General features: G+C 32.8%; 1 protein-coding gene across 1 annotated transcript in view; it reads right to left on the bottom strand.

Moving 5' to 3' along the window:
* The window catches only part of SYCP2 (synaptonemal complex protein 2), a 30,129-nt gene that overhangs the window by 12,155 nt on the left and 4,440 nt on the right, over positions 1-13,534 (bottom strand). Inside the window, exons 7-26 of the mRNA XM_054845911.1 lie at positions 12,757-12,812; positions 11,787-11,875; positions 11,190-11,224; positions 10,434-10,576; positions 10,301-10,353; positions 9,255-9,300; positions 8,932-9,027; positions 8,404-8,464; positions 7,705-7,853; positions 6,748-6,822; positions 6,113-6,268; positions 5,422-5,521; positions 4,231-4,349; positions 3,378-3,470; positions 3,174-3,246; positions 3,011-3,068; positions 2,149-2,270; positions 1,696-1,793; positions 1,076-1,194; positions 272-302 (exon numbers count right to left, since the gene is read on the bottom strand). Coding sequence (XP_054701886.1) covers positions 272-302; positions 1,076-1,194; positions 1,696-1,793; positions 2,149-2,270; positions 3,011-3,068; positions 3,174-3,246; positions 3,378-3,470; positions 4,231-4,349; positions 5,422-5,521; positions 6,113-6,268; positions 6,748-6,822; positions 7,705-7,853; positions 8,404-8,464; positions 8,932-9,027; positions 9,255-9,300; positions 10,301-10,353; positions 10,434-10,576; positions 11,190-11,224; positions 11,787-11,875; positions 12,757-12,812 — 1,772 coding nt within the window. The remainder of the gene's footprint in view (positions 1-271; positions 303-1,075; positions 1,195-1,695; positions 1,794-2,148; positions 2,271-3,010; positions 3,069-3,173; positions 3,247-3,377; positions 3,471-4,230; positions 4,350-5,421; positions 5,522-6,112; positions 6,269-6,747; positions 6,823-7,704; positions 7,854-8,403; positions 8,465-8,931; positions 9,028-9,254; positions 9,301-10,300; positions 10,354-10,433; positions 10,577-11,189; positions 11,225-11,786; positions 11,876-12,756; positions 12,813-13,534) is intronic.

Here is a 13,534-nt window from a genome sequence, read left to right as displayed (position 1 = left end):
ATGTTCAAAAGGAACAGCTTCAATTATATCACATGTAAACAGAAATTAATTTGGGTTTCACTGACTGCTAGTTGCCTGTAAAAATATTATTCCATATAAGTAAATATATAAAAAGTATTTTAGGTATGTACAGTCAATGCGTAATTAACATCTACAGATACTTAACATTCAGCGATATTTGTGAACTTTTGCTTTACGTTTACTAGCTACCACCATATATGTATGTATATCTGATATGAAAAAAATTTCCAACAAAAGCAAAGTGTGTTACCTTAGAGACACAGGATTTATTTAAATGTGGCCTAAAAAATAAGGATACATTTCATTAAATGCTAATTACAATATATGCATTAAAATACTGCTTATATAAAAGCCTTATCAAACACAAATTTATTCATGCATTTAAATACAAACCCAAGTGGATTAAAAGAGATTAACGCCTTTCACTTTTGTGCTCCAGAAAAATTCATTCCAGATCAATCACACAGCTATACTGCAGCAGGTCCTGCGTGTCTTCCAAGTCCCTATCCAAAAGGCTTAAAATGTGACATAGCCTAACTATTCCAGTCCTTTGTCATCCACTTACAAACATGGAGAGCATGTAATTATATGTCCAAGCATCAGTTCCAGCAAGGTAAGACTAATTTTTCTTATTTAAGAATTTGTTAAATTTAAACTCTCCAACAGTCAACTCCTCCTGAGGGAACTAGGAACTTTACATAATCAGAAAATTGATCACTGAATCCAAGTTTGGCCCCTAAACTATGATGATAGGATGGAGACACCCAACATGTGCAGTGCCCATGAACTACCCCAGTTACTTTCTCTCCAATAAACGTGTTGTGAGTGAATGAGTGAAAGACCACTGAATAGAGTTTCTAACAGTCTTTGTAGTTACTTCAGCTACTGGAACTATTCAACTACTAGTCTCCTACTCTTCGGTACAATAGGGTTTATCAGAAGTGAACAAAATTCAGATGAAAGTAGGATGTGAAATAACTGTAGACGGAGGTGTAGATCGCAAAGCCACAAGCACAAAAAGAATAAGCACAAAAGTAAATAGTTCATGTCATACCTGTTAAAACCCAAGGAGTCTCTTGCTTTGCTTATCTCATGAGTCTTTACTTGATATCTGTCACTGATTTTACTAATTAGTGATTTTGCTGCATCTGTCATTTCTGTAGCCTTTGTTTTCTATAAAAATAGAGTTTAAGACTCAACTTTGAGCCCATTCAACAGAAGGGCAAAGCTGTAAACAATTACAGGTTCCCAACAATCACCTAAACTTCATTAAATGTCTTCTAGGTGTACTAAATCACATTGCTTTGAAAACCATTCTCCCTTGCAATGCCCAAACAGCGAGCAATAAAACATCAGTTTAGCAGGTATTTTCTTTTAAATGTTGTGTTTTCATGTACTATAATATTCAAAAGTGAATGAAGAAGTGCATGAGAAGCACAAGTTGGTGCTTATTTAAGAATTATTTTCTTAAAAGATTATTGTTAAAAAGAAATTCAGGTCACACTGGAAAAGTAAACCATGAAATTGACATTATTTAATTCACTCAGGATCAGTGGAAAGTCAATTCAAAATAAGTTTGTGACTAAATGAAAGTAAAACACAGATTTTGAAACACTGAAAATTTGACAATTCTCTTAATTGCAAGTCAAAGAAATGAAGGTAAGAAACTCTCACCACCTTTGATTGTTTGGGATTTGCAGTCTCTTTTCTAAAGAGAACATCAGGTACCTCTCTTGTAAAATCAGAATGCAAAGATGTTTCGGACGCTCTCGCTGAAAGAAATGTTTTAAATGATGCTTCAGTAGTAGTTTAAATATTTTTCTCTTCTGTACTTAATTTCTGTTTCAAATGATTAACACTCTGACTGTCCACTAAGTATTTTGCAGTTTTCTTCCCTCATGGTATCAATTTAATTTTCTTGGTTTTCTTCTCTTTTAAAATGTATTTATTTATCTGGAGAGATACTTCAAAAAACTGAACAAAAAGCTTTTTGTTTCACAGGTCTTTCACTAACAGTAGAAACTAATACGGGGGCGGGGGAAGCACAGCTATAGGTTAAAAATTAATCTGAAACATTTTTAACACTAACAGTTAACAAAGTGTGAACATAACATGGATGGGACGTACGTGCCAATGATGTATTTAGCTTTTGCTTGTCACCAGTTGTTATATTCTTCTCAGGAACAGAGCATGCTCTTTTTTTCCATGTTTTGGTTTTATCAAAAGAACTCTCCAAAAGACCAGACAGCCTAACAAAGATAATACCATCTTATTATCAGTGAATCACAGAGAGTCTTAATTATAATAAACATGCATTACAAAATAGGAAAATAGTGATAACTTGTAAATATCAATGCATTTTACTTTGGTACTTAAGCCTGCTACCATCATTCAATTAACCAACGCATTGTAAAATGGCAAACCTTCAGAAACCATGAGTATTATTAAGTCAGCTTCAAAAAGACAACAATATCCTGTGGCCATCATTAAACCATTAACCTAGATAACTCTGTGGTGTGTCAAATCTACTACTTTTTATGGTACACTTCACTTACGTAAACCCACTTGTCATTTTTATTTTACCTTCTGATGTGATCTGAAAGAACTACTCTCTTTGTTACTTCTAAAGCTTACTTAAACTCCTACTCTGATCCTATTAATGAGTACTGTTTTCATAAAAAGATACACCAATTTAAAGTCTTTGATTAAGACAACAGAATAGAATTGTTCATTAAGAAGTCTTAGCAAATACATATAAGAGTGCTGGTTTGGTACCATGAATTTCAGAATAAAAATATAAATCAACATAAGAAAAGTGACCTAACTTACACAGTCAATAGTTCTTAATGCAACTCTCAGGTAAGACACAATTAAATTCTGGCACCTTCTGAAACTATACAACTAAATTTCAATTCTGGCACTACTTTAAAATACTCCCTTCAAAGTGAGTGACAATAACAGTGACTTGGTATTCTTTCCCAATACTTACAAAGGTTTGTTGCTTCTCCCTACTGGCTGAGAATCAGGAACAATATCTAACACTTCATCTAAATGAGACATTAATTTGGTATCAATTATTATTACAGAAGAAATGGACAAAATTAAAATAACTTTAAAAAGTAAGGACTATCAATGCTTGTAAAATTACTTGCCTAAAGTTTGCTTTTGTGCAGCCTCAATTTCTGCCTCTTGTATCATTTCTAAAACTTCTTCAGCACACATACGCTACAGTGGGATAACACCCAAAAGAAAATATTAGCATAGGACTATAAACAGTATAACCTTATAAACTTGTTTTTTTCCTAATAAAATATGAAATTATTTTTTTCATTTCATAGAAGTGCTGATTCCATTACCTTTTCAGGTAGTTTTGTCTCATTTCTGATATTTGACTTCCTGATCTGTTCTGTTTTACAAAATTCATCGTCTAGTGTACATCTTTGCCCACTCTAAAAAGCACAATAAGTAACACTGACAATTACAATCCGTAAAAGTAAAATTCTCCTAGAAAATAATACTTGAAATATTCTAGTCTACACATTCTGTATGTAAAAGCCTTTTTCTAAAGCATGGCTATATCAAAAAATACTTCAGAATCCCATAGTCTGAGATCTGACCTGAATCTGACCCAGAAAGACATTTAGAACCCAGGAATAAAATAAAAATGTTACTTTGAAGTCTTTGTTCACCTGAAACAGAAGCAAAAATACATATACTCAAAACTGCAGTTCAGTGACACCTCTGTGGTTTTGTCTGATTTTAGTGAATGCCTAATCAAATACGCACTAAAACCAATGCTATAAATTCTATAACCTGAAGACATTAACAGTTCACAACTATAGCTGAATGTATTACATATTTTTAAAAGTATTTAAACACTACATAATTTGAGATTCTGTGCATACAACATTCTCATATTATACACAAAGGAAGAATTGTGGTTCTAGTAAAAGCAAGTTAATTCTGCGGTTAGAACTGATGAGTGAATGCAAATTTTAGCTAATTTTGTAAGACTTCAGCTTACTTTAGACATATTAAACCTGAAATCCAGAGGACAAGAAAACATTATGCAATAAAGTAAAACACACTATTTCCTAAAAGTGAGTTGCTGACTGCAAAACTCTAGCTCTTTAAAATATGAATTAGGAATAAATTAGAATAGAAATTAATGTTATTCTAAGTAAAAGACAGCTACTATGACATGCATACTCCAGTAGGTTCTTGACAGAAATTCTTTGTTCTGGTCTCATTAATTGCATTATTGTTAGACCTTTCAGCAGAGCTCATCATTTCCAAAGGTAATTTAAATCGTCCTTTACAAGGAGTGGCTGAAAACAAACCAGAGACATGTTAGAATTCTACCATTTCTTCTATTACAAGTACTGTGCTGTGACATCACTATGAAGATTATTGCCCATGATCACATCTATTCCATAAACTTTAAAAGAAGTTAGCTAGTATTTATATCAACTCATTATGTACTTTTTATAAATCTATTGATTTCAGTTAAGTTACATGGAGGTTAATGAGCCCATAGGCTGTGGATGTTTGGAGGCAAGCAATGCTTTTTACAGCCTGGCTCTGGTAGAAAATGGTCACCTATATAAAGATTTTACTGTGATATATTTTTCCTGAAATAGATTGTGTGGTTAAGTTCCAAATAAAAACGTGACAGAAGTTCTCTTTTTTCCATCCTAATCTGAAAATGCTTTCTTTTCTAGCCTCTGTTACTCTTCATTTATATGTGATACATGGATATATGTAACTAAGGATACTGATGCACTTGAAACAGTTAAAGCAAGACAATTACGTTTGTTAAGTCATGCTGTTCTGCCACTAGTTGCATTTCCAGCCTCTACTGGTCTTTGTCTTAAAAATCTCTCCCTTGTAGAAAGTATTAAATATCTGTTACATTAAGGCTATTAGTAGGAAAGTGAGGTATTTGTGATAAAAGTCTCTTCCTTATCCTTTTCTCTGTAAGAAGCACTTTCGACATAACCATCAGTAGCACTGGACCTGTGATTCAACCTTACAGTGGATCCCGCCCTGCTCACTGACCATATCAACAACTGTCCCTTGAAGAAACACATGCAGTTTCTAGATAAGAGTAAAATGCAAGTGATAGACGTACACATTGGAGAAAGCTGATTTTCCACCGCAACTGCTATAAAAGCACTAACTGCTGAGAATTCTTTAAACGAAGAGCATATGAGGAGAGAGATGAAAAAACACCCATGTTTTAGGTCTTCTAATCAAAAAATTTCAAGTTTAAAGCACCTGCTAGGGAGATTTTATAAGGTCTACTTTTCATTTCCAGCTCTGCAAAGGATCACAGTTCATGCTTGTATTTCAAAGATGATTTATAGCATATTTTTACCCTGAAAGTACTTGTAAGCTTACATGTGCTAACAAATACCAGTGGACTCCGTGTGGAAAGTCTCGTAGTTCCAGGAATAAGCACGGATGCTTCAGACACTTTCCTTTTACAAGACGTAGTTATCTTGAGGAACAGAAAAAACTTGACCGTAATACACAGATTTAAGGATGACAACACAAGATTTTAGAAAATCTATTTCAAAGAGTCTTTTGACAGTTTCTATTATTGGAATGTCAATTGCTGTTGCTGCACACAGCGTAGTGCAATTTTTATGCAGTTCCCTTTTTAGGGAAAGTTCACCAAAATACTTGAATTATTTAAAACTAATGTTTTTAAATTGAGATCAGTGATTGTTCCTTTCTAAATTAATTCAATAAAGTATGGACAAATCCTGTCCCTTGTTAACAATCAAAGTAACCAAGATGATTCCCAGGAGTTTCTGCAAAGCTGTCACATAAGCTATAAACCAGCAGAACATTGACAATTGCTTTTTATTTTTGTCACATTGTTTTTTCTTTTGACTTGACGCTGAGCTATATAAATCGCTTTGTAAAACATTTTTCATTATTATGTATTTTGAAACTATAACAATCAACCCTGTATTAATTATATTCCAAATGAAAAATAACAGGGGTTTTAACTATCAAATTGATAAATATTTAAATTTACTTCTATTTTTGATGTACTCTTTTCTGTTTTGATAATCCTGCTTACCTTGGAGGAACCACCTCTGTGTTTTTCTTGACTGTTATTTTTATTCAGAGTCCTCAAAGCTCCAGGAAGTTGCTGAGTTTTGTACTTACTGAGTTTCTGCTCTTCTTCAGATTTTTCTTCTGAACATGGTGACAACTGACTTTCTGGTATCAGAACCTATATAATATTTTGGATTTAAAAAAAAAATAATTATACAATATTTGAATTTTATTTTGTTTTATATTTTATATTTATACAAACACACACAGAGTAACTTCTTTACCCTAAGTCACACATTCCTCACTGTAGATTTTGATAAACTTCAGAGTTTACATACTTTTAGTTTGAAACCCATCCAAACTAACTGTCATTTTCACTAACAAGGATGGGTTACCAAATCACAATTCACATAAAAGAACTTCTCCTGTGTATATCTGTCTTAAGTATTACATGATTTGGATATTAATATAATTTTCTCACCAAATATATAATACATACTTAACTAGAAATCACTTAACTGGTTTTAGAATTATCTTTACTTATTGACATTTAAAAAGTCCTTGTTTTTATGGTGAATGATCATAAATTAGCTAATAATCAGACTAAATACAAAAAAACCAAGAAAACAACCATCTCAGCATACTGAAGTAAGATACCTGTGATCCGCTTTCATCAAAGACAACATGTACAGTTGTTTTGGCAACTGATGCAGACTGCTTCTTACTAAAGCCCTACAAAGTGAATAACCATCTATGTAAGACATACACTTTACTCACTTTTTAAAAACAAGAAACAGAAATAAAATATTTAAGACAGAGATCATAAGTGTCTGAAATCAGCTTATAAGGGAAAATAGATTCTACAAGCTCATACCAGTTTCATTCCTCATGAGTTTCTCAGTCAGAGTTCAGGACAACGTAGTTTGTTACAACCAGCAAGGAGTAAGCTATGACTTGCTAAAAATTTTTTACTAGATGAGTAAATTCATAAGAATGGTAAGTGTACTGCAAAACGAGACAGCTAATGAATCATTTCTGTAAGACTTCCATATTTGTAAGCATCCAGTTCTTGTGGTTCTGGAAAATTATACATGTAAAACTTGACATTAAGCTATGGTGATCCCTTTCCAGCCTGTTGATTTTTGTTGCAATTAATTTTAAATCTTAGAATCATAGAATCATTTAGGTTGGAAAAGACCTTTAAGATCATTCAATTCCAACTGTTAACCTAGCACTGCCATGTCCACCACTAAACCATGTCCCTAAGCACCACATCTACACGTCTTGTCAATACCTCCAGGGATGGTGACTCCACCACTTCCCTGGGCAGCCTGTTCCAATACTTGACAAGCTTTTAGATGAAGAAATTTTTCCTAACATCCAATCTAAACCTCCCCGGCACAACTTAAGGCCATTTCCTTTTGTCCTTATTAGGCATCTTTACTGAAGCTTAACGTAAAATGGGAGAAATGCTGCTCTGTAGTGGTGATGTTAATCAGAAACTCTCAGTATAAATAGATACCAATAATTACAGCTATAACAACATTTATATGGCAATGAGACATTTATTTTGAATCAACTGAAAGCTATTTGAAAAAGGTGTTTAAATCTTACCTTACATTTACTAAATCCATAAATCTTTCTGGTTACATCTTTGATTTCCAAGATAGAATCAAAATACAAAAAAAATGTATCTCCTTCTTGATTACCCACATTCATTGGGCTTTTTAGATTTATTGTTAATAATTTCTTTGAATCTTTTTCTGGACAAAAACAAAATTTGAAATGTAGTTTCATTACAATTTAACATCTCATATAATGTTTGTAAATACATGAAACTTACTTGCATTTTTCAGTTCAGCTATTAAGATGTATATTTTATTTAATTCACTCTAACCTACCATAAATTTTATTAGCAAAATGATTAAAGAGTCAGTCTTTTAGAAATACTTATTCTGTATATTATCCTGTAGAATTTTCTTTGAAGGTTATTTACTATAGCTGTAGACAAATTATAGATATTTACAAAACTATTCTATTTTAAAAGGAACATTATTAAATGTCAGTCTCACACCTTATTTTGCCTTGAAATAATTATAAGACATTATTTTAAAATTATTTTAATAAAAACACACCTGCATGTCTAAAACGCAAATGTGACTGCAGTGCAATTTCATCCCTGATAAAAACAGTACCTATAACATCTTAAGTGGGAATTCTGCTTTTCTGAGAATTGAGTCAGTACTACAGGATTAATCAACTGAAAATCCAAGGTAGTGTGTAACAAAAGGTCATATTTATGAGCACCAATACCTTCAAGGCTGTACAGGTCTACCTCTTCTTCTGGTATAATGACTGTTTCCCACTGATGATCCTTATATGAAAAATACATATTTTTAAAGCTAGAAAAGCATTATATTACAATTAAATGGAGTGATCAGAAAGTTATTCAGTGAGGACAAGTTTTCAACTTTTTAAATCCTCTGATAGAAGGAGTGGCAATGAACATATGCTTCATTGATAACAGTGAACAATGTTTCAGAAGAGACATTAATCTAAACAGTTGAGTGTCATCTACAAAAATAATAACTGCAACCTTGTAAATGGCTTCTTGTTCACGTGTGCATATGTTGAACTGTTCACAAACAGTGTTAGAAAGTCATTACATCTAAATTGTTTGATTTAAATATGTACACCAAATCTAGATAATTTTTTTCCCTTCACACTATAGACACACACACAACTTCCACATGTTGATGTGGGGGAACAAACGATACACCTGGAAGAATGTGTATATACTGCCTCAGAACAATCTAGTATGACGGACAAAAATTAGCTTACTGCATCATCTGCTGCCACATAGAAAGATATACTTCTGCTACCGACATTGAAATCAATCCAAAATTCTTCAAGATTTTCATCCAATGGTATCTGTAGCTAAAACAAAAAAAAAAAGGAAAAAAAAAAGCTGAGAACAATGACTCATACCAGCTAATAGGCTTTGTGTTACAGCCTGACAAACTTTAAATACATGCACATCTGTACCCTCCTAAAAAAAAAAGAATTTTCTTACTTGATCCTTATTTTTTCTTAACTAGAAGGCAAAGAAATTCTTAGCTGCACAAATGAAAACCTGTGGATACATGATTAAGCCTGTAACTTACCTCATAATTATCAAGAGCTGCTGATAAACACGGATATGTAAAAACCCTGTAAGAAAAGGATATTTTGTCAAGTATCCTAAAATGCTGTAAACAAATTTTGCATATCTGAACACAGCAACCAGATTGTGTTTTCAGCACAAAACTTGTGCACTTTAGAGACTAAGAGATCACAGCAATCAAAAGAGCAGTCATCTGACTGCACTTCTTCCCCAAAGGGGATAATATGAAATTTTATATATCCTCACAATTAAAGCAGTGGTCTCAGACGTCTTGTCACTACATTCCCACTTTCAGCTTATCTGCTGGTATTTTAAGAATGGTATTCAAACTGAATATTCGCCTGATATAAAGACATACCAGACAACCTCTTTGCTGTTATGACATATAAAAGTAACATGCAGAGCATGTGATCATATAGATAAGAAAAAATCTCATATTTTCTCTTCCTTTTCATGTCCTATTTCTCTAGCAGATATTCTCATGGATTATTATCTCAATGTAAATATCCTAAATAAATAAATAAAGGAATATATACCAACAGATTACTAGCTATTGTTAGGTGATATGTTTATTGAATTAATGAGCATCTCAGGATTTTGCAAAAGAATTAAATAGAGTACAAAAACTAGCTCCTTATTAAAGGAAGCATAGCATACGCTTTATATTATTTAAGAATCTTTTCAAATTAATGTTCTTTATTTAGTGAACAGTTTCTTCAAGCTGTTATCTAATATTCTGAAACTTATGTCTCTTTTTTCCAAATATGGGAATTACATAAAATTAACATCTTGATAGAGAAGATAATATCAGTGACAACATGCCAGAGGATGGTATTACTCAATTTCTTTACTATTTAATATTTTTAAAATATCTTAGCTCTGCCTGCTTCCTTGACTTTATACTACAGCAATATTAGTTTTATTTGCTTGTATTATTTTAATTCAGCGTTTCCCAAAACCAGTTTTTTTGATACAAAGGTTGCTCCCAATGAATGTCCATATAATCCAAAACCAAAAATATATTAGCTTTAAAGAATTCAGTTTTACCTTCTTTTGTCGCCAAGCATGCCATTCACTTGGTTAAGAAATTTTCTGCAATCCTATTAAAACACAAAAATGCCTTAAAAAGAATCATAAAATCAAAGTTTACTTCCCTGAAAATATTTTTCATGTGACTTACTGTTTCAAACTCAGCATCTTTAATTCCTTTAAATGCATTGGACACAAACTCCATGGAAAACCACTGGCATGCCAGCTCTCCTCTTTGTTTCTCTGATATCATTCTGCATAAAGCTTCCGTAATGGCTACTTGCAGGTCATAGTCTACAGCACAATACATTTTACAGGAATAGTAGTTTTAAAGATACTACTGATGTGAAAAAAAATATTATTACGTAGGAAACTGATATAAGCAGTGCTGAACGTTTTCTATTACATATTACATACCAAATATGTAGCCCATAAAGGATATAAAGAACCAAGGGAGTAAGGATGACTAATGTTTCAAAATTAAATTTCAACCAAACTTTCACATGGAATGTCAGAGCAACACTAGGCATATAAGCAAGAGAGAAGAATTTTTCAACTTTCACCTGTCTGAACTGGGAAATTGTTGGATGCCAAAGTGATCCCTGAGAGAACTTACAGTACTACTAAACATGGCTTGCCGTTCACTGTCCTCAAAGACTGACTTCCTTATAAGCTTTTGCTATTTTAAAACTTATATTCTAGAGAAGAAAACTTCAAAGAGTTAGTCATACACGGTATACATCTGAAATATTCCAGTTTGCAGATTGTTTTCACAGAGTATTTGTATTGTTCAGAGGACTGTAATCACCACATTCTACAGCTTCTAAATGTCTTCTCTAGATTTCTAATGGGTCTGCATGCAATTTTTAAGAAGCTGAATAGTAAATTGTTTAAGTCCCATGCTCACCTCCAGCATCCAAAATTCTCCTCCCCATGTCACTCCTGCCAAACAAAGTAACATTACATCAAAATATGACAAAGCATAGACAAAAAGTTCATTTAATTACAAACTTTCAACGTATGAGACAAAACCCTGATTCCACTAACCTATTAGATTTCAAAGGGGTAAGTCTGTTATACTAAGGATAGACATCTGTACGTAGTACTGTGGAAGTGAATCACCTGATCTATAGAATTTTTATTCTATTTATTTTTGAAATGCTGTAAAAAAAATTTCCCCAACATGAATAGCTTGTCCTTCCAGTAACTGATTCGCTGTGCTTTACACACATTCTTGTAATTAAGAGTTTAATTATTTTAAGACAACTGGGATGAGAACAACCCTAACCCACATCAGGAAAGAGGTAAATTTAAGCTTGTAATGGAGAATAACCCATGAGAATACCTGCCTGCAGCCACTACCACTGGCAAAGCAATAGCAAATGCAAAAGTGAGTTAAATGGGGACCAATCTGCATGCATTATAAACAGCCTTAATAAAAATTGCCTTTGCCCAGCTATGCAAATGATGGAATGATATAAAAATTATACTAAAGATTATTTACATGACAAGCAACATTTCCTTTGTAGAAAACAGTTTTTTCCTGGCATCTCGAGGCGTGTTGTCAAGCATTAAATTAAGTTTTCTTACTACCTAAGAAGAGTGGAAAAAAGGGAGTAAGATTAAATATAAAATAAGTTGTTAAAATTTAAGTTAATCTTATTTTGGGCCCTTGTAATATATTTCATACCACTGAAAAAAATAACATGCTTTAATAACTGCAAAACAAGAAAAGACAATGAGTTTTATCTGACCTTAAATAGTATTTCTTAATATAACTACCTCAATTTCAGTAAATTGCTTTAGCTTTAACATGAACATCAGTTCTTAAAGGGTTATGTTTCTTATTTGCAGGTTTAAATATAGGGAAAAAAACCCCTTTCAAAGCTAGAGTTCTGTCTGCAGGTGATTGCTGAGCTACAGTGTATCTTAAATTTGCATTAAACCCCCTTTCCTTTGGGGATGCAGCCTTTACAGAAGACTTTTTTGTAACTGTCCCTTTTTTTTTAGAGAAGAAGAAATACCTGACAACCTGAAGTTACTAGAATAGGAGAAATTTGCAGTTTACTAGAATGTATACAAATTTCTGCAAGTATCTGGAGAATTTACAACCAACAATCTTAATCTTATTTATAGCAGTTGTAACAGAGCATATTATTTCTTATGCTTTTATACAGCTTTCTCACCAGAATATTAATACCACTGTTTTGTAATTAACTGTCCAAATAAAAAATTATAGGTCAGTAATCTTAAAAAAAAACCCCCAACAACCCAACATATAAATGACAACAAACATTCCCAGAGAAACATTAAATCATCCTTCTGATACTACAGCACTACAATATTCTCTTTGTTTGTAGCATCTGTACAGTTAAATTACTATCTTCACAAAATCTGGTAAAACACTAACCAGAAAACTGTTGCTTAGATATAAGAATGTTTACCTCCTGCTGAACATAAATACTAATTCTTACATCAGCAATGAGGGTACATGTTCTCAGAACAAAGTTTTCCAGTATTTGCATTTTACCTAATGAACAGGAAAAAATAAATAATTAAAGAGTTATAGAGAGTGTATTAGGGTGTCCCCTCACCAGCATTTGGAAAAAGATTAATTGTCGTTTAGAAATAAAATACAGTATGCCTTCCTTTCCATATAGGATTACTGATACTTAAAAATACACATCTTAAGGTTAAATGCAAGACAGAATAGTTAGTTCATTTTATAGTAAATATGGCTGTTCATGATGTTTCTTTTCCTGTGCATCACTGCCTAAGTCCACAGTGCATAAGATCATTATTTTTAAAATATAATCGGATCAATTCAGTAACTTAGCTCTCTGAGATATAATTCAGACCCTGGAATTTATCTTCACAGGAAGAAGGAAATGAATCTTTCATTTTGATAGTGACAGCATAATGGTATGTAGTGACTTTCTACCTAGTGCTGTACTAACAGGTAAGAGAAGCATGATGTTCATGATAGCAAGGTCAGTAACAAGGGACTACTGTGCTATGCTGAGCTATGACAGTAGCTTAGAAACAACATTCTTTTTAGGAAAAACTCAGTTCAGTTGCCATCTCTGAGGAGACTTGACTGTCCTGCTTTTTTGTTACTGACATCAGCAAGTTACAAGGAAATCTGTCAGTAGAGAAAGTTCAAATTAAACGATCAAAGCTACAGCTGATGTTCAGCTTTTTTCACATGAATGAGAAATTAGCCCTTTGTGCACAAAACAGCCCTCTTGAGGA

The sequence above is a fragment of the Grus americana genome, chromosome 17 (genome assembly GCF_028858705.1).
Source record: "Grus americana isolate bGruAme1 chromosome 17, bGruAme1.mat, whole genome shotgun sequence".
Classification (NCBI taxonomy): domain Eukaryota; kingdom Metazoa; phylum Chordata; class Aves; order Gruiformes; family Gruidae; genus Grus; species Grus americana.
This window is presented reverse-complemented; position numbering and strand designations above follow the sequence as displayed.